At 42.3% G+C, this 18,321-nt stretch overlaps 1 protein-coding gene across 9 annotated transcripts in view; it reads right to left on the minus strand.

Moving 5' to 3' along the window:
- AKT3 (AKT serine/threonine kinase 3) overlaps window positions 1-18,321 on the minus strand; it is a 258,802-nt gene that overhangs the window by 218,896 nt on the left and 21,585 nt on the right. For all 9 annotated transcript variants that reach the window (XM_073338268.1, XM_073338267.1, XM_073338266.1 and 6 more), the window contains exon 2: window positions 12,633-12,787. Coding sequence is in view for 5 of the 9 variants with exons in the window: in XM_073338264.1 (XP_073194365.1) it covers window positions 12,633-12,678 (46 nt within the window). In the remaining 4 variants the exon portion in view is untranslated. The remainder of the gene's footprint in view (window positions 1-12,632; window positions 12,788-18,321) is intronic.

Below are 18,321 nucleotides of genomic sequence, written 5' to 3' on the forward strand. Positions count from 1 at the left end.
AGGATGCATGTCCTCTGGAATGGTGGTTGAAGCATGAAGGACATATGAATCTTTAATGCATCTGGAATATAAATATCTTGTACCGGCTACAACAGTGCCATACAAACACCTGTTCTTACTTTCGGGTGACACTGTAAACAAGATGCAGGCACCATTATCTCCTGCAAATGTAAACAAACTTGTTTGTCTGAGTGATTGGCTGAACAAGAAGTAGGAGTGAGTGGACTTGCAGGCTCTAAAATTTTACATTGTTTTATTTTTGAATGCAGGTTTTTTTGTACATAATTCTACATTTGTAAGTTCAACTTTCATGATCAAGAGATTGCACTACTGTACTTGTATTAGGTGAAATTAAAAATAATATTTCTTTTGTTTTTTTACAGTGCAAATACCTGTAATCAAAAATAAATTCAGTGAGCACTGTACACTTAGTATTCTGTGTTGTAATTTTAAATCAATATATTTGAAAAATGTAGAAAACATCCAAAATATTTAAATAAATGGTATTCTATTATTAACAATGAGATTACTCATGCGATTAATCACGATTAATTGTGCGATTAATCGCAATTAACAGACCTAATTATTGTATTCAAAAAATTGTAAGTGAAAAATTAGGTACCCTCCAATAATGAAACCACAAACATATAATCAAGATAAAGTAAGAAGTGCAAAGGACTGAGCCACTTAACTCAAAAGAGTAAGCACAACTTTGATTCAAAAAAGAAACCAAGTACAAGGAGGATGATCCTGTGATTAGGGCACTAACCGAAAACCTAGATTCAACCCCCACCACAGACGGCCTGTGACATCCTGGGTAAATCACAGTAGACTGAGGCAGAGGGAGACTATCTACAAAATGGGCATAACAGTACTTTCCTACCTCAAAAGAGTGTTGTGTGGATAAATACACTGAATATCAAGAGGTGCTCAGATACTATGGTAAAATATGACCCATACAAACAGAGAAGTAGTAAAAAATGCATAGTAAAAATATGGAGAGAATGCCATATCAAAAATACAGATCTGCCTGGCATATCACTTTGAATGGAAAAAAGTCAGCTTGGCTCTTATAGCCAACATGCCTCTTGAAAGGTTAACACTAAGGCTCAAAGTCAAAGAAATTCTGACTTTACACTCTTGGGAAACAGAATGACCTACTATCACAATTTCAAACTAAATACATACATATGTACACTTTCAAATCTAGTTTGTGAGGAGTCTCATTGGGATGGATAGAATTATTTTAAAAATTAATGAAATTTATTTTAAAGTTTGAATTTTATTGATATCAGGTGAAGTTACTGATTTTAGAAATTTAAAATAAAAAACCTTTTCTATTTAAGAAAAAATTCAGCACACTGGAATCTAGTGGCACTAATGAAGTTTATTGATTGATTAAAGACTACATTGACACTTCATAGCTATGTTCTATTTTGCATTTAAAGCATGAATTCATCCTCCTTGTTATGTATGAAAAATTCAGTGCATCCTCCTCAAACTCGACACACTTACTCCTTGGCGATTGAAAGAATTTTCTGAGAACTTAAACTAGCTAACAGATTTCCATTATGGGTTAAAATTAATTTAAAAACAGATTCTAAAAAAAATGGAAATTTAGCATCTGTGATAGGGTTTGTTGTTTTGTTTTTGTCCCAAATATCTTTTAATAATGGGTCCTATCCAGATAAAAGGCCAATGCCGGTCGTATATCTAACATATGAAGGAAGTCTTCCAATGAGATTTACGTGGTTTAGGAAAAAATACCCATAGATGAACAGGTTGGTTAAGATGGAAGACTGACAGCACCTGGTCGTAGGGAGACCACATTCTTGAAAATATTGTAAATGCGGGCAGGGGGTGTCTGCCATCAAGTCTCCACTTCTCCAACTCTGCGGGCGGACATGATAGCTACTAGAAAGGCTGTCTTCATAGAAAAGTGAAGCTAGGAGCAGGTAGCAACAAGTTCAAATGCAGTCCCATAAGTAAGTCCCATATCTAAGTAACAAGCGGAGATTCCCAAGGCAGAATAGGATCCTTAACCTGAGGTAGAGAGTCCCCAGACCCTTAATAAATCTCAAGGGCATAGGATGCACAAAAACAGAAGAGGAATGAAAAGCTGATATCATAGCAAGATGAACCTTAATCAAGCTAATTGATAAACCCAATTTTTTTTAAATCCAGCAGATAATCCAAGATAGTTGAGAGCAGAAAAGATTCATGCACAAGGCGGCAATGGCGACATCAGTGGTTGAATCTCTTCCATCTCTAAGACAAGTAATTTGAGTCAACTCCCTTTTACTGATTAGTAATACTTGTTGTACTCCTGCTAAGCAGGTGGATTCTAATCCCATGAACCATATAGGAACCAGGCTTGGAGACGGAGGATCCCATGTCGGGGTGAAGAACATGATCCACATCCTTGGAGAGAAGATGAGTGACTGTCGAAAGCTTGAGCACCAATTGGACAAATAAGTAAAGCAGGTAAGGATACTAGGCTTGCCTTGGCCAGGTCAGTACTATGGGGATAATCCTGGTCCTGTCCTGCCTGATCTTGTTCATCACTCTTAGAATTAGAGGTGAGGGAGGGAATGCGTAGAACAGGTCCCTTGTGCAAGGAAGGGGAAAGGTGTCTCAAAGAGAGATGACCTACTCATCTTCTTAGGCAGAGTAAGGAGCATTTTCTGTTGCTAGAAGTGACAAATAGGTCCACCTTTGGAAGTCCTCATCTCTGGCATATCCCATGAAGGATTTGAGATTCCACCACCCATTCAGAGTCCTGGGAGAAGTACCTGCTGAGCCTATCAGCTGTGACATTCTGGACTCCAGTATGGTAAACAGCTGAGGTCTGAATCTGATGCTCTGTACACCAGTTCCATAAATTTATATGTTCAGTGCACACAAAAGGGGGATCTTGCTCTGCCATGTTCGTTGATCTAGAACATGCAAGCCATATTGTCAGTAATGATTCTGGCTGATTTGCCCTTGAAAAGGAGCAGGAACTGAAGACAAGCATTTTTGACTACACTGAGTTCCAGCAAGTTGATATGAAAACTACTTTCCTGAGGTGATCATCTACCCTGAGTTGTGTGTACAGGTGTGCTTCCTACCTTAACAGTGATGCATCCATTGTCCTAGTTATTTTTTGAGCTGGGCAGATGAAATGGACACCTAGGCAGACATTGTGTTGATCTTTCCACCAACCCAGGGACTTCTTCACATAGAGGAGAACTGTAACCTGTTTGTCCAAGCCATCTCTGGTTAAGAAACAGGTCCTCCTGAACCAGCCCTGAAAAGTTGCGGAGGTCTAATCTTGCATGCTCAGTCACAAAGGTGCAAATTCCCAATAATCCAGGAGCTGCAAACAGTTCCTTACTGTAGTACTTGAATTGTCTTGACCAGATTCAACAAAGTTATGAATCTGTCTGTAGGAAGGAAGGCCCAGGCTGCCAAAAAATCCAAATATCCCCCCTATAAATTGTATTCTCTATACAGGGGCTAACTTGGACTTTTTTATGTTCAGCTGTGGACCCAACTCTGGGAAGAGGGAGAGAACTGTCTGGATGGAAGTTAGTACTTCTTTGTAGGATTGGCCCTTGAGTCATTGAGATATGGAAGACTAAGACTGCTTCTGCAGAAAGTAAGCAGTTTCTACCACTAAAACCTCAGACTATACCATCGGGGCCAAGGAAAGGCCAAAGGGAAATACTCGGTATTGAAAATGATCCTGGCCAATGGTGAAGTGCAGATAGCTCCTGCGTGCAGGATGTATCACTATATGGAAACAGGCACCCTGTAGGTCAAGAGCCAAAAACCAATTTCCTATCGCTAGAGAAGGCATTACCGCTGCCAGAGTCACCATCCAGAACTTCTGTGCATTTACAAATTTGCTGTCTTAGATCTAAGATCAGTCTCCACTCTTTGTTCTTCTTTGGCATGAGAAAATATTTTGAGTAAAACTTTCCTCCCGTGAGGAAATGGGACTGGTTCTATTCCTACTAAACAAAGGAGGGCTCACACTTCTTCACTCAGTATAGTCTTGTGAGAGGGGTCCCTGAAAAGGGATGAGGGGCATAAAGTGCATGATGTAGCCCTATGTTATAAACCTCCATTACCCACTTGTCTGTTATACACTGCCAGACCTGTTGGAAATGGGAAAGGCAGTCTCTAAAAGCGGGGAGGTGGGCAAAGGGTTGCAATTTGCAAACTAGAGGTGAGGGAGTCATCAAGCCCTCGACCAACATGTCAGAATTGCTGTTTTGATTATGACTGGGTACTGGCTGAAGGAGGATGGGATCTCTGTCTTTTTCTAGCAGATTCAGTGGTTCTGTCACAAGCTGTCATAAATATAAAGGGAAGGGTAATCACCTTTAAAATCCCTCCTGGCCAGAGGAAAAATCCTCTCACCTGTAAAGGGTTAAGAATCTAAAGGTAACCTCGCTGGCACCTGACCAAAATGACCAATGAGGAGACAAGATAATTTCAAAAGCTGGGAGGAGGGAGAAAAAACAAAGGGTCTGTGTCTGTCTGTGTGATGCTTTTGCCGGGGACAGAACAGGAATGGGGTCTTAGAATTTAGTAAGTAATCTAGCTAGGTATGTGTTAGATTATGATTTCTTTAAATGGCTGAGAAAATAGCTGTGCTGAATAGAATGAATATTCCTGTCTGTGTGTCTTTTTTGTAACTTAAGGTTTTGCAAGAGGGATTCTCTATGTTTTGAATCTAATTACCCTGTAAAGTATTTACCATCCTGATTTTACAGACGTGATTCTTTTTTACTTCTATTAGAAGTCTTTTTGTAAGAAAATTGAATGCTTTTTCATTGTTCTTAAGATCCAAGGGTTTGGGTCTGTGGTCACCTATGCAAATTGGTGAGGATTTTTACCAAACTTTCCCCAGGAAGTGGGGTGCAAGGGTTGGGAGGATTTTTGGGGGGGGAAGACATTTTCAAACGATGCTTTCCTAATAAAAATAAACCCAGATAAATGTTTGGTGGTGGCAGTGGAAGTCCAAGGGCAAAGGGTAAAATAGTTTGTACCTTGGGGAAGTTTTAACCTAAGCTGGTAAAAGTAAGCTTAGGAGGTTTTCATGCAGGCACCCACATCTGTACCCTAGAGTTCAGAGTGGGGAAAGAACCTTGACACAAGCAGATAACTGAGCCAGGCACGGTCTCTGAGCAATCTGAGACTTACTAAATCTAACCTTGTTTGTAGGGTGTGTATACCCAAAGACCTCAATATAGCCCTGGAGTCCTTTAGCACGCGCAGGGACTCATCCGTAGTTCTCGGAAGACCTTCTGATCATCAAATGGGAAGTCTTCAACTGTATTTTGAGACTCTCTTGGGAAGGCCGACAACTGGAGCCACAATGCCCTACATATGACAAATGCTGTGAGGATGGATCTAACAGCAGTGTCTGTGGCAACCAAGGACACTAGGAGAGAGGTTCTGGATAATAACTGACCCTATTTAATGATGGCCTGGAAGTTTTCTCTATGCTCCTGTGGAAGATGTTCAATATAGGACTTGTAATTTGTGTAGTCATACTTGGCCAAGATCACCTCGTAGTTTGTGATCCAAAATTGAAGGGATACGGATAAGTAGGTCTTTCATCCAAAAAGGCTCAACCTTTTCTGATCCTTTTCATAAGGAGGAAGCCTGGAGTAATGCTGTTTACCCCGCTCATTTACAGCATCCACTACCAGGAAATTAGATGGGGAGCAAGAACACAAAAATTCTAAGTCCCTGGTGGGGACATAATATTTCTTAACAGCCTATATACCAATTGGCAATATGATAACAAGAATTTGCTACATAGTCTTTGCTAGATCCAGGAGTGCTTCATTAAATCGGTAGAGCAACCTGAGCGTGTGTTGCCAACTGCAAAATGTCCAGGAGATTGTGAGATGAGTCTAACCTGATCAAGCAATATCTGGAGGGTGTCTGCCATCCTCTTTACAAGGTCCTGGAACTGCCAAAAATTGTCAGCCTTCAACAGTGGAGGCACAATTGCCTTGTCTGGAGACAAAGACGAAATAGAGGTTGGATGGGTAGCCTCTTTGGGAACCACAGCCAATGGGAGCTTCCTGCAGGTAGAGGCTGCCTGGCCATGCCTCCGCCTAGGAACTGAGTGATGGGGACATAGCCACTTCCAGGGAGCTCCCCGCAGGTAAGCACCATCCAGAGTCCTCCTCACCCCATCCCATGCCCCAACCCCCTACCCCCTCTACAAACTCTGCCGCTGGGGGGTTGGGGGATGCGGGCGGGAGCCCGAGACGGGTGCGCCTGGCGCAGGATCTGCCTGAGCTGCCCCTGAACCAGGTGCACCAGCCGCTGCAGGAAACACGGAAAGTCACGGAATCAGTGCCTTCCGTGGCAAACTCGCAGCCTTCGCAGTAACCTGAGTAAACACCTACAAAATATGCTGAGACATGCACAAGGCAGACAAGCTAGAGCTTCATCTCAGGCCAAGGAAGTAGAGAAGGAATTGAGGGCGGTTTACCTGTGAAGCCCTCTACACCTTGAAGCACAGCACGAGGTTTCATGGTGTGTGCATGCAGGCTGAATGAACACTTACTAAAAATCTCCTATCAAAGCTCAAAAGGTGCATGCGCACATGACGTGGAGCACCCATATTGACACTACTCAAAGAAGACCTTCTATATCTACAACACAGACCTCTGCCACTTGAACAAACAGAATAACTGATAGTGGCCACTACTCCTGGAGCTCTCACTCGCACACCTGCCAATATCTCTGCCCAGCAATTAATTCTGCCCCTTAACTCCCAAATCAATTCTGTCCCCCCAGGCACCCATCAATTCTGCCCCCACATCAGAAGGGATTTTCTACAACCAGGGCTGACATCCATCAGGGATATGGAAGTTCTCTTATCTTTGCAAGACTGGCTCCTGTCCAGGCTGAAATCCTGTGATATGTAGTCATTACAGAAAGATGAGGCACACATTTTGTCAGTGGGTTTCACAGCTGTTTGCTGGCTGCAGAAAAATGCGGAGAATCAGCAATCCTGGGTTCTAGTCCAGTTTCTTAGGGGAGTATATTTAGTGGTTACACAGACTTTTCTGCCCCAACCCATCCATCCTATCACTGTTCCAGTCCCAGTTCTTCCCCCTCCTTCAGCTCCATGTCCACAGTTGTAACATTCCCTACCTCAACTCCATGCCCAGGCCCCATATGCCCTAGCTCCTTGTCAGCCCCCCTCAGTCCCAGTTTTCCACCTCCCAGTCTCCCCATCACCACCTAGTTCCTCATCCCAGCTCCTCATTTTCTCATTAGAATCAGGCTGTTTACTCTTTCTCCTCCTCATTTCATGGGCACTAGTACAGGAAGCACTAAAGGCAGAGGAGAGAGCGTCTCCCTACTCACAGTTCCAGTTTTTGGCAACTGACCAAGCAATTACAGGAAAAAGTCCTGCTTAGACGCTGAAAACCTGGGATGAAGCATTTTCAGTACAAAAGTAATCTTTGGAGAATATAACTCTCAAAACTCAGAGTATCTGCAAAGCACGTGTAAACTGCAATTTTATTGGATCATAACTTTTGGCTTAATTAGGGTGAATTATCACAGAAATGGCAAAAGGCACATCTCTGACACAAGGGTGACCTCTTCCCAACTTTTGAGACCCTGCTCCAAAGAATGCAGACAGTACAGCTTCTCAATTAAATGGCTATAAAAAATTAATGTGGGCAGAACAACATTTGTTGAGGTTTCCCCAAGACATCTTCCACTTTTTTAGATTTAACTCACTCTTTCTGTGCCTGGAAATCTCACATTTAAACCCTTCCAATGCCATTGCTATATTGCTGGGTGTGATCTTTGACAGTAAAGCTACACGTTCACAGCAGCACTATGTTGAGATACCCTCCTTTGCACTGAACTTTCTGAGAACTCAGTTTGACTCCAGAGTTTGTCACTCAGATTTGTATTTGGCATACAGCAAAGCTATGCTGAGTTGATCAGACTCAAGGAGTATTGGATGGGTACAGGGCGTACCACACATCCAAAGTTACAGAAACCTCCTCCTTTATAGACATTTACAAATTACATTCCATTTTCTATCCATTGCATTACACGTTTGGGGACTGGCATGGTTACTTTGTAGGAATCAAACCTTGTACAGAATGCTCTGTCTACGCACTGTCCATGTATGACTTAATCCTTACTTCATCTTTTGTTTCAGGCTTATCTTGTCCATTGTAAATGATTCCCTGGATGTTCCCCCTAATGTTAACATTCTGTGTTAGCTTACTCACTATATACCTCTCCTAATTAGCACTGACATTCTGCTTCCAGGCAGCTGATCCATTTACCTCGCTAATCTTGTCTCCCAAGAAATGAGGCCTCACCCATGTCTAATTACTCATGTCAAGCCAGGCCTACAACATATTTTTCCCTAACCTTGTTCTGAGAAGAGATAAACCATTTTTACTGAAATATTGAAAAAAATTTCGAAGTGAGACAAACACTCAGCATGGAAAATTTCAGGGCCGAATGGTTGAAGTTTGCTGAAGTTACAAGCAACTGAAAGCAGAGTCTCATAATGGAAAGCACTGGGCCACCTAACTATAGGCATCGCTATCTATAAACAAGCACACAAAAAGTCACACATTGCTCTAAAATAAATCAAAATGAAGAAGAAAAAAGGCCATCAAAATGTGTTTATTTAGAAAAGAAGAAATATTAACCAAATTAACAGAAAAATGCCAACTGAAGAGGCCTTGCTTCAAATAATATCACCAGAAATAATTTTTTTTGCTGATTTCAAATTCTTAAATACTCAGTAAAATATTAAATTTCATTTTTCATATCCAAGTCCTTTTCTGACCCCAATAGTGAATAAGAAATATACCATGCATTTACAGACTCAATGCCATAGTTGGTGAGACTACATAAAATTATGGTGGAGGCTTCCTGCTGCGTAATGAACAGTTGATCAGGTTGTCAATTTCATTCATCCTAAGCATATAGTAACTTATCTTTGAAGTCATTATATGAATAAAATTATCAAAACGAAAAGGCAAATATCTACATTAAGCAACTAACAGGAGGGAAATTCAGAATTTAAAGTATGAATTACTGTGAGAACCAAACAAATTATCTTGTGTGTTCCAGACCTGAAAATATGCCTAGTTAGACAAGATTCAGTTTACCACTTCTTTACCTGTAGTACACATTATACATTCCAGAATACAGTTTCTATAAGAGAAGAGGTTCTCAAACTGTGGTCCAAGCTCCATTCAGGTGGTCCGCAGATACTTCCCTCTAAGGTGCACGCCTGGGCAGCTGCACATGAGAGAATGAAGGGCCACCCACCTAATTAGTGGAGCTGCGGAGGTGTGGCTCTACTAATTAGGTGTCTGCATCCTGGAGAAGATGCACATGTAAGGTGAAATAGGGGGTAGGTGGGAGAAATAGGGGGTAAGTGGGAGGGGGCAGTGGGATGAGAAGAGGGGGTGGGAATAATTTGGGACGTGCAGGGCTGCAGCGGCCAGAGAAAGAGGGGACTTTCCCCAGCTCCAAGGCTACAGGAGAGACGGCCCTCCTTCCCAGCCTCAGCTCTGTGTCTGCTGTGGCAGGGGATTTACCCCCCTCCTTCCCAGCCCCAGCTCAGGGGCTGCCGTGGCGGGGAAGAGAGGGCACATCCATCGCATTAGAAAGGTAGGACTGCTCATATTAAAATATGAGTTGTGCGCTTTTATTTGTAGAACAAAAAAATGTTAATTAAGATTTTTTTATATAGCGCTTTTATCTAAAGTGCTTTACAATAGTTAGCTAATGGTACAAACAACATTTGGAAAGATCATTAAGTGGTCCACCGAGACCCTCCGCAATTTTCAAGTGGTCCGCAAAAAAAAAAGTTTGAGAACAACTGTATACGAGGTTATGATTTTTTTCAGCTTTTCATGGGTTCAGTGACATTTAATAAAAATATGAAGTCACTATGCCAAATGACAGTCTTAGTCTCTGCACACCATGCTATTTAGACAAACCATCTCATTGCTAAAATTAAAAGGTTATTCAGCACACAATATTCGTGGATTTAACTACATTATGGAGCCAGTCACACCATGATCCAGACAACCTTCTTGCAGGAAGAAGAGATGAGTCTCGTTTGGAACTGTGTCTAGTTAAAGGCATGCCCAAAATATAGCAGTATATATCACTGAAATCTTGTTTCAAAGTATTACAAAGGTGATAATACGTGATACAGCTATCCACGATTTCTAGAGTTTCCCACTTTAAGTAAAATTGACCAGTAAGTGTCTGCAGGAGGGCAATTTATAGCAAGTCCTCTTATTTTGAAATAGAGCTAAATGAAGGAGTCAGATACAAAAATACTCAATCAGTTTACAACTTTTTAATTAGCCTCGCTATATACTTTAGTCCATTGTTGCCTCTTGGTCAAAGTATATAAACAAAAGTGAGACACCACCAATAAATGGAAGTTACTCCTCTGATTTACGTATTACTATACTATCAAAAAGCTGACACTGAAATACAAGAGCGTCCAAGCAAGCTAGTACTCCTAACCAGACAGAAAGAGGTATCTTTCTGATTATACCAATATCAGCTCCCCAAGTTCTTCCAGCACCAATTCAGATATTCATATTTTGTAGTCTCCCCTACTTATACAAACTGGTGGACTGTGAGCATAAGCTGTTGAGTTTCATATTCATACTAGATAAACAAAGTCTTATTTTGATTCCTTAAGACAATTTAAACAAAAGGATGTTCATTTGGAAACTCTTAAGATAAAAGGTCTTGTTCTTGAAAACAACTGCTAGGATAACCTAAAGGTATTTAAAAAATTAGAAGCCAAAACTATGTTTCTGCTATCAGCAAATTATTTTACTGTTCTTCAGTTACTTTTACTTGTTACTACTTTTTTTAGTTGTGCTTTATCTTTGCTGTAGTTTTGCCAGATATACAGTCATTAAATTTGTTGTAAATAAGAAAATACTCACGATATAAAAATAACTGGAAAAATGTTTTTAAGAAACCTTACTATAGTCATTAAAAAGGAAGTCATGGAGCAACACTAATTATGTGTCTTCTTTACTATCACTTGACTCTAATGCAGTGGTTCTCATACTGTGAGTCAGGACCCCAAAGTGGCTTAGACTTGCTGGGGCCCCGGGCTGAAACCAAAACCCCACCGCCCAAAGCTGAAGCCCCAGGGCTTCAAGGCTCAGGTTACAGGCTCCCTGCCTGGGGCTGAAGCCATTGGGCTTCAATTGTGCCTTCCCCTCCTCCCAGGCAGATGGGCTCGGGCTTTGGCCCTACCACCTGGGGCAGAGGGGCTTGGGAGGGCTCAGGCTTCAGTCCCCCCTCCTGAGGTCATGTAACACTTTTTCTCGTCAGAAGGGGGTGTTGTGGTACAATGAAGTTTGAGACCCCCCTGCTCTAATGTGTATTTTCTTCCAAGTGAGATAAAAGAACTTATGGGCTGTAAGCATTGATTTTAACTGGAAGCTGCCATAGATTTGTGTAAACTGGGGCAAAGATGTCAAAGTCAAAACTTAGGAAACATTTTTAAAACTACACACTTTGGTACTACAAATAGCTAAAAACTTAGGACTGATCTAAATATCCCCAAGCATGAATTAGTTCCCATCCTACCCAACATGGCCACGTACATATATACACTACTACCCATGTACACAACACAGTAAAGATCTTTAACAACATATTTGGCATGGGAGCAGAAAAGCATTTTTGTGACAGAAAAGTTAAGCTTTGGACAAATCAGGAAATCCTCTCCTAAAGTGACTCCTTTGGGTTACTTACAAAATGAAGTTTGTAACTGCTAACAACTACCAATTAAGTTATAATTCATTAAAAAAGGATCAGACAGAAAAAACTAAGTATCAGCTTTAAACAGTCAGTTATACTTTAACCAATACGTGTGCTGAATTTAATTTGTAAAACAAAAATTAGTGAAATTAAATTAAACAGAAGTACATCTCTCAGTCTAAACATTTTTGAAGGCATTGTTTTCACACGCAGTACCAATCAACTAAATGCCCAATCTTGCTATGGATACATTTTAGTATTAAGAAAATAATTTTAAACTGACCTCCATGACAGAGATATTTGTTCCCAGATCAGCAAAAATTAAAAAGTAAACTTCATAAAAGATGTTTCTTAAAAATGAAAATAGCACAACTCTAAATCAAAGATCAAGCACACTAACATTCCTCAATCTGTTACATCACTCAATGACCGATTATAAACAGTCAACCCAAAAGCTAAATTTAATTCAATTAATACAAAATTGTTCTTTATTTTGGAAAACAGTTGTAACTTTATGCACATGGGCCCCAGTTCAGCAATACAGTTAGGCACATTGACTTCATACAAATAGTCCCATCAACTTTTGCAAGACTCCTCACATATATACTACTAAGCACGTGCCTAACTGTTTGCACGATCAAGGTGTCAGTCCCCATGTAGTCTGGACTGTCGCATTAAGAGAGAGAGGATACTTGCTATTAACTGGGAAACAACATTACAGCAAAGTATTAGTCTTTTCATATTCCCAGCTGCACAATATCATTACTGATAAGAGTGCTACACTTTAGAAGAATTTTCTGTTTATATTTGGAACTTACCCCTCTTCTGAACCCAGCCTTCTTTCACAATGGTAACATCGCTCATGATGGCTCCACTCTGAGCCCTCAATTCAGAGAAAAGTTTTCTTGAGTTATCAGCTTGAACGTTTGGCTTCTCTTATGCTGCCCTTCCCAATCTCTACTGAGGAGTCAGCCTGGAAGAAAGTATTAGAGAAAGAATGAGAAAAGAGTTAAATTCTAACAGATAAGTCTTTACAAACGTCTCCCACTGATTGACCCATATTAAAAAAAATGGGCCTGTTAAAACAATTTTTGAATAGCACTATAAAGAAAGTACTTCTCTGGTCTTATGGCAGGTTTCAACAGCAAACATAACTTTCAACTAAAATACAGTTGTTGCAAACAATGTTAAATAAACTATTATCACCTACACCAGAAGTCGGCAACCTATGGCACGCGTGCCCATTTTTAATGGCACGCTGCTGCTTGCCGGGTCCCAGCTGCCGGCCCCGCTCAGCCCGCTGCCGAACCCAGGCCGGGACCCCGGCAGGCAGGAGTGAGCAATTACAAACCCCGCCCACCCCAGCCTGCTCTTCTCCCCACCCCACACCCCCCCCCATGGGGGCAGGGTGAAGAAGCCTGGTCCTGCCGGCGGCTGCTGCTGCAGGGCAGGCAAGCTCCCCCCCTCCACAGCCTCTTCTGCCAGCGTGCTGCGTTCCTGCCCCTCATCCTCTCCCTCCCTACTGCCGATCAGCTGATGGCCCTTGCAAGGGAGGGGGAGAAGCAGAGCCGCAGAGCACTCTCTGCTCCGTAGAGGAGGCAGAGAAGTGATGGGGACGGGGGTGGAATCGGGGCATATCCCCTCCAGCCCCCTGCCGTGAGCCGCTCTGGACAGGGGGCTGAAGCACCCCCAAGACCCTAGCCCACACCCCCAGCCCTCTGCCCTAACCCCTACACCCCCCCACGACCCCAGCCCTCTGCCCAGACCCCTACACCCCCCCACGACCCCAGCCCTGACTCCAGCACCCCCCCACATACCCAGTCCCCCATGTGCTGACTCCAGCACCCCCCCACACATACCCAGTCCCCCCCTGCTGACCCCTGCACCCCCCCACGCATCCCAACCCCCGCCCTGACCCCTGCACCCCTCTACGACCCCAGCCCTGACTCCAGGACCCCCCACACACCCCAGCCCCCTGTGCCCACCTCATACACACCCCAGCCTCCTGCCCTGACCCCTGCACCCCCCCATGACCCCAGCCCCAACTCCTGAACCCCCCCATACCCAGCCCCTCCACACCCCATGCCCTGACTCTTGCACCACCCACATTCCCCCTCCCCCCCCCCGAGCACCAAACAGGAGCTCCTGCACACACACCCACACACATTCCCACCTGCACCCCTCGCACCAAATGGGAGCTGCCCTGGTAAGCACTCCACACCCAAACCTCCTGCCCCAACCCTGAGCCCCCTCCCTCATTCTAGCTCCTGGACACCCCAACCCCCAGCCTGCTCCTTCACCCCCAGCCATGTGCTCAGTGCACTCCCACCCTCAGCTCAGTGCAAAGAGAGAGAGGAAGAGAATGGGCTAGAACCAGGGAGAAGGTAGGTACCCACTCTATGTGGGCAGGGCCAGGATCCCAGACTGGCAGCGGGCTGAGTGGGGCCGGCAGCCAGGACCCTGGCTGGCAGCAGCCGATGGACAGAACCCCAGACCGCCAGCCCCACTCAGCCCGCTGCTGGTCTGGGGTTCTGGCTGCCAGCCCCTTGCCAGCCAGGGTCCTGCCACAGGCCCCGCTCAGCCTGCTGCCAGCCTAGGTGAACAGAACCCCAGGCTGGCAGCGGGCTGAGCAGGCCGGCGGCATAAGATCAGCATTTTAATTTAATTTTAAATGAAGCTTCTTAAACATTTTGAAAACCTTGTTTACTTTACATACAACAATAGTTTAGTTATATAATATATAGACATAGAGAGAGACCTTCTAAAAACGTTAAAATGTATTACTGGCATGCGAAACCTGAAATTAAAGTGAATAAATGAATGCTCGGCACACCACTTCTGAAAGGTTGCCGACCCCTGACCTACACCAACTGTAGACTAGAGAGTTCTGTCCATGTTTGGAATGCAATTAAAGGAGACTGTCAATGGCTGGACCTACAGCACCTTTCCCTGTTTTCAGATGTTATCAGTGTCCATGTAATTCACAAGTGGTTTTATTTTTAAACTTTCAGTGCTCTTATTTTCTGGTTTTTATTTATTTAAAATAAAGTGCCAGATGTACAGCACTCATGAAAAACTGCAAGAGATCATATACCATGCATATACATTAGAAGAAAAAAGTTATTTAAAGAAATATTTCAATCTGAAACCAGTTAGGCATTATAAATGAGAGGTTATTTTTCCATGATTGCTGAAGTCTGCTTTTAACTGATTTGTAATTTTAACAAATAAGGTTATAGAAATATTTTGATACCCTACCCAGTCAAAACCCTAAAAACACTTCAAAGATAAAGTAACTAACAGAATCATATTGTCTACAAAACACCTCTTCTGTAAAAATAAAATAAATAAAGAGCGTACAAACAGATAAAAAGCCTCTTAAGGGTGGACATTAGCCAAAAAAGGTATAATTTTAGGGCATGCAGAAGTACATATCTTCCCACAACTTTCAACCCAGTTTTTGATCAGAGGTGGGCAAACTACAGCCCAGGGGCTACATCCAGCCCCAGACATTTTAATCCAGCCCTCGAGCTGCCGCCGGGAAGTAAGGTCTAGGGCTTGCCCCGCTCCAGCGCTCCAGCCAGGGAGCGGGGTTGGGGTCTTGTCCCACTCTGCACGGCTCCCGGAAGCAGCAGCACATCCCCACTCCAGCTCCTACACGTTGGGGCAGCCAGGGGGCTCTGCACACTGCCCCCACCCCAAATGCCACCCTGCAACTCCTACTGGCCAGGAACCGCAGCCAATGGGAGCTGCAGGGGCTGTGCCTGCACACAGGGCAGAGCGCAGAGCCACCCGGCCATGCCACTGTTTCTGGGAGATGCTTGAGGCAAGTGCCGCCTGGAACCTGCCCCCCTGCCCCACCTCTGATCCTCCTCCCACCCTCCAAACCCCTCAGTCCCAGCCCAGAGCACCCTCCTGCACCCCCAACTCCTCATCCCCAGCCACACCCCAGAGCCCTCATGCCCTTCTGCACTCCAACCCCAATTGGGAGAGCATTCATGGCCTGCCATACAATTTCCATACCCAGATGTGGCCCTCGGGCCAAAAAGTTTGCCCACACCTGTTTTAGACGGTAGGGTAGAACTGACCCTTATATCCAGAAGTGTCGCTGTCAGAAGCCACACTGTTTACTCCTAAATACCTCCCTCCACAAGCTGCACCATATTACAAGAGAGACTAAACCAAGGATGGGGGAGAGATATACACTTTTTGTTTATACATTTTTATATATTTTTGTTTTATAAAACATTACTATCACTCACACTTAGTACATAACTCTGTGAATGTAGATGTGTGATAGAACCGTACATTGCATTGCTACTCAAAGCCAGTTGGGAAAGTGAAGGGGGACAATTTTGTCTGTTCAACCAGCAATCTGTCCCTTCCAATGTTTGGTTCAAAATTATACCACTGTAAATAACTTACATATACAGTTGCATGTTATTTATTATTTGATTTTTATTTCCTTTGTATAGATGCTGGAGGAAAGGTTATGTTTGGATGGATATTGTGCTGTAAAAAATAAAATCTGTCATAATGACAAATATATTCCTTATATATCAATTTATGATATGATAATATATAAATATCAAGTGTATTTAGTTTAACATTTTATGTTTTTCATCTACTGTTTTTCAGAAATATAGAGGTGGATTTTTATTTTTTAATTTTCTTTTGTTCAGATACTACAATCATTGCTATACACTGTAAGGCCCAAATCCTGCAAACTCTCACACTTGTGCTTAAATCTAACCATATATACAAAAGCGCTGGATCCCATATACTCTAGAAAAACACCTAAAACAGAAAGATTTTGTGTGGTTTGTTTGCACTTTTACAGATGGCTTTATTTACTTGTAAGAATTTTCTTTTAAGGTCAAGACAACAGAAGCCTCATCAGCTGACTCAAGGCTTTTAGATGCTGTTCTGAAAATGTTCATATCTTTAAACATTTAGGTTTAATTTTAGGTATTATTTAGTGTGATAAAAGAGGATATATAGTTTTGTACTTCTGCAGCATTAACCTTATTAAACAAAGTCTATTAGTGATTTTCCTAGGTTATTTTATGGTTTTGTACACGGCTCATGAGTTTTAATTTGTGCAATTCAGATTAGAGTTTTAAAATTACCACTGTCTGAGAGAAGAGAAAAACTATTAAGACATAACATTGTACATACAAAAAATATTTTTTAGGAAAACTCTGACTCCAGTTTCACTCTCACAGTAGACTTCATCTATTCTTTAAGAAGACTGAGAAGCCATTATTATTACTACAATAAATAATAATCACAGTAATATATATGCAATATATCTTCTCATACGAGATCTCCATTACTAGAGGTTGGCAACAATGGCAGCCTATTCTGTACAACCCCCTGCTCATCTCTTTGTGAGCCAAAAGTCCTTTTGATCCACCCAGGATACCATAGTGTCCATCCAAGATCTTTTTCTTTTTCTTCCTCTTTTTGTTCAGCCATCAACTTTCCCCTTCAGGGCCTGCAAACATGCATCATCTGCTGACTTCCTTAAAAAACGTGCCCTGCAAATCAAACCTTTCTTTTCATACGATCTCTGACTGGTATTTGCTGAGTTCCTATTGCCAATACTTTTTTCACTGGTTACATGGTTTATCAATATTTTCAAAATTCTTTTATAACCACATAATTTGAAGAAGGACTGTAGTTTGATTGTTTGAATGTCCACGTTTCACAGTCGTAATTTAACACCGACCATATATAAGTTTTTAACAGTCAGAATTTAGTCCTGAGATGTGTGTCCCTTCTCATCAAATGTTTATTGTTCCAGAATGTCTCTTTTGCTTTTGCTATTGCTATTCTGGTGCTGCCTTCAGGATCCAAGCTCCCAGCTTCTGTAATGATGCTTCCTCAGTAGCAATAATTTCTCACTTGCTGTATGGCTGTGTCACTCACTGGAATCTTGCAGGTCTTCCCAGGATCCTTGCATACCACCATAGTTTTTGTCTTCTCACATTCAACTCTAGACCATATTCTTTGCCATATTCATCTATAATCTCTACTAACTTCAAATGACTATCTTCTGAATCAGCCAACAGCACTATGTCACTTGCATAGCAAATGTTATTAACCTATTTTCCATTTATCTTAAACCTTCCTCTACTAATTTAATAAACACTCACTATAAATGTAGAATAAAGTCACTGACATTATACCACCCCATCTCTCACATTTGCATCTCCCATTACAATTGCCTTCTGATTCCAATATAGTTTTATTACTCAGAGTTTTTGTATCCATCAATCCCTAAAGTTCGAAATATGTTGAGCAATTTGTAGTGATAGATTCTATCAAATATCTTTTGAGGTCAATAAAACACAAATATCATAGAATCATAGGACTGAAAGGGACCTTGATAGGTCATCTGGTTTAGTCCCTGAACTCATGGCAGGACTGAGTATTCTATATAGGTGTTTATCTAACCTGCTCTTTAAAATCTCTAATGAGGGAGATTCCACAACCTCCCTAGAC

This window comes from Lepidochelys kempii, chromosome 3 (assembly GCF_965140265.1).
Source record: "Lepidochelys kempii isolate rLepKem1 chromosome 3, rLepKem1.hap2, whole genome shotgun sequence".
NCBI lineage: Eukaryota > Metazoa > Chordata > Testudines > Cheloniidae > Lepidochelys > Lepidochelys kempii.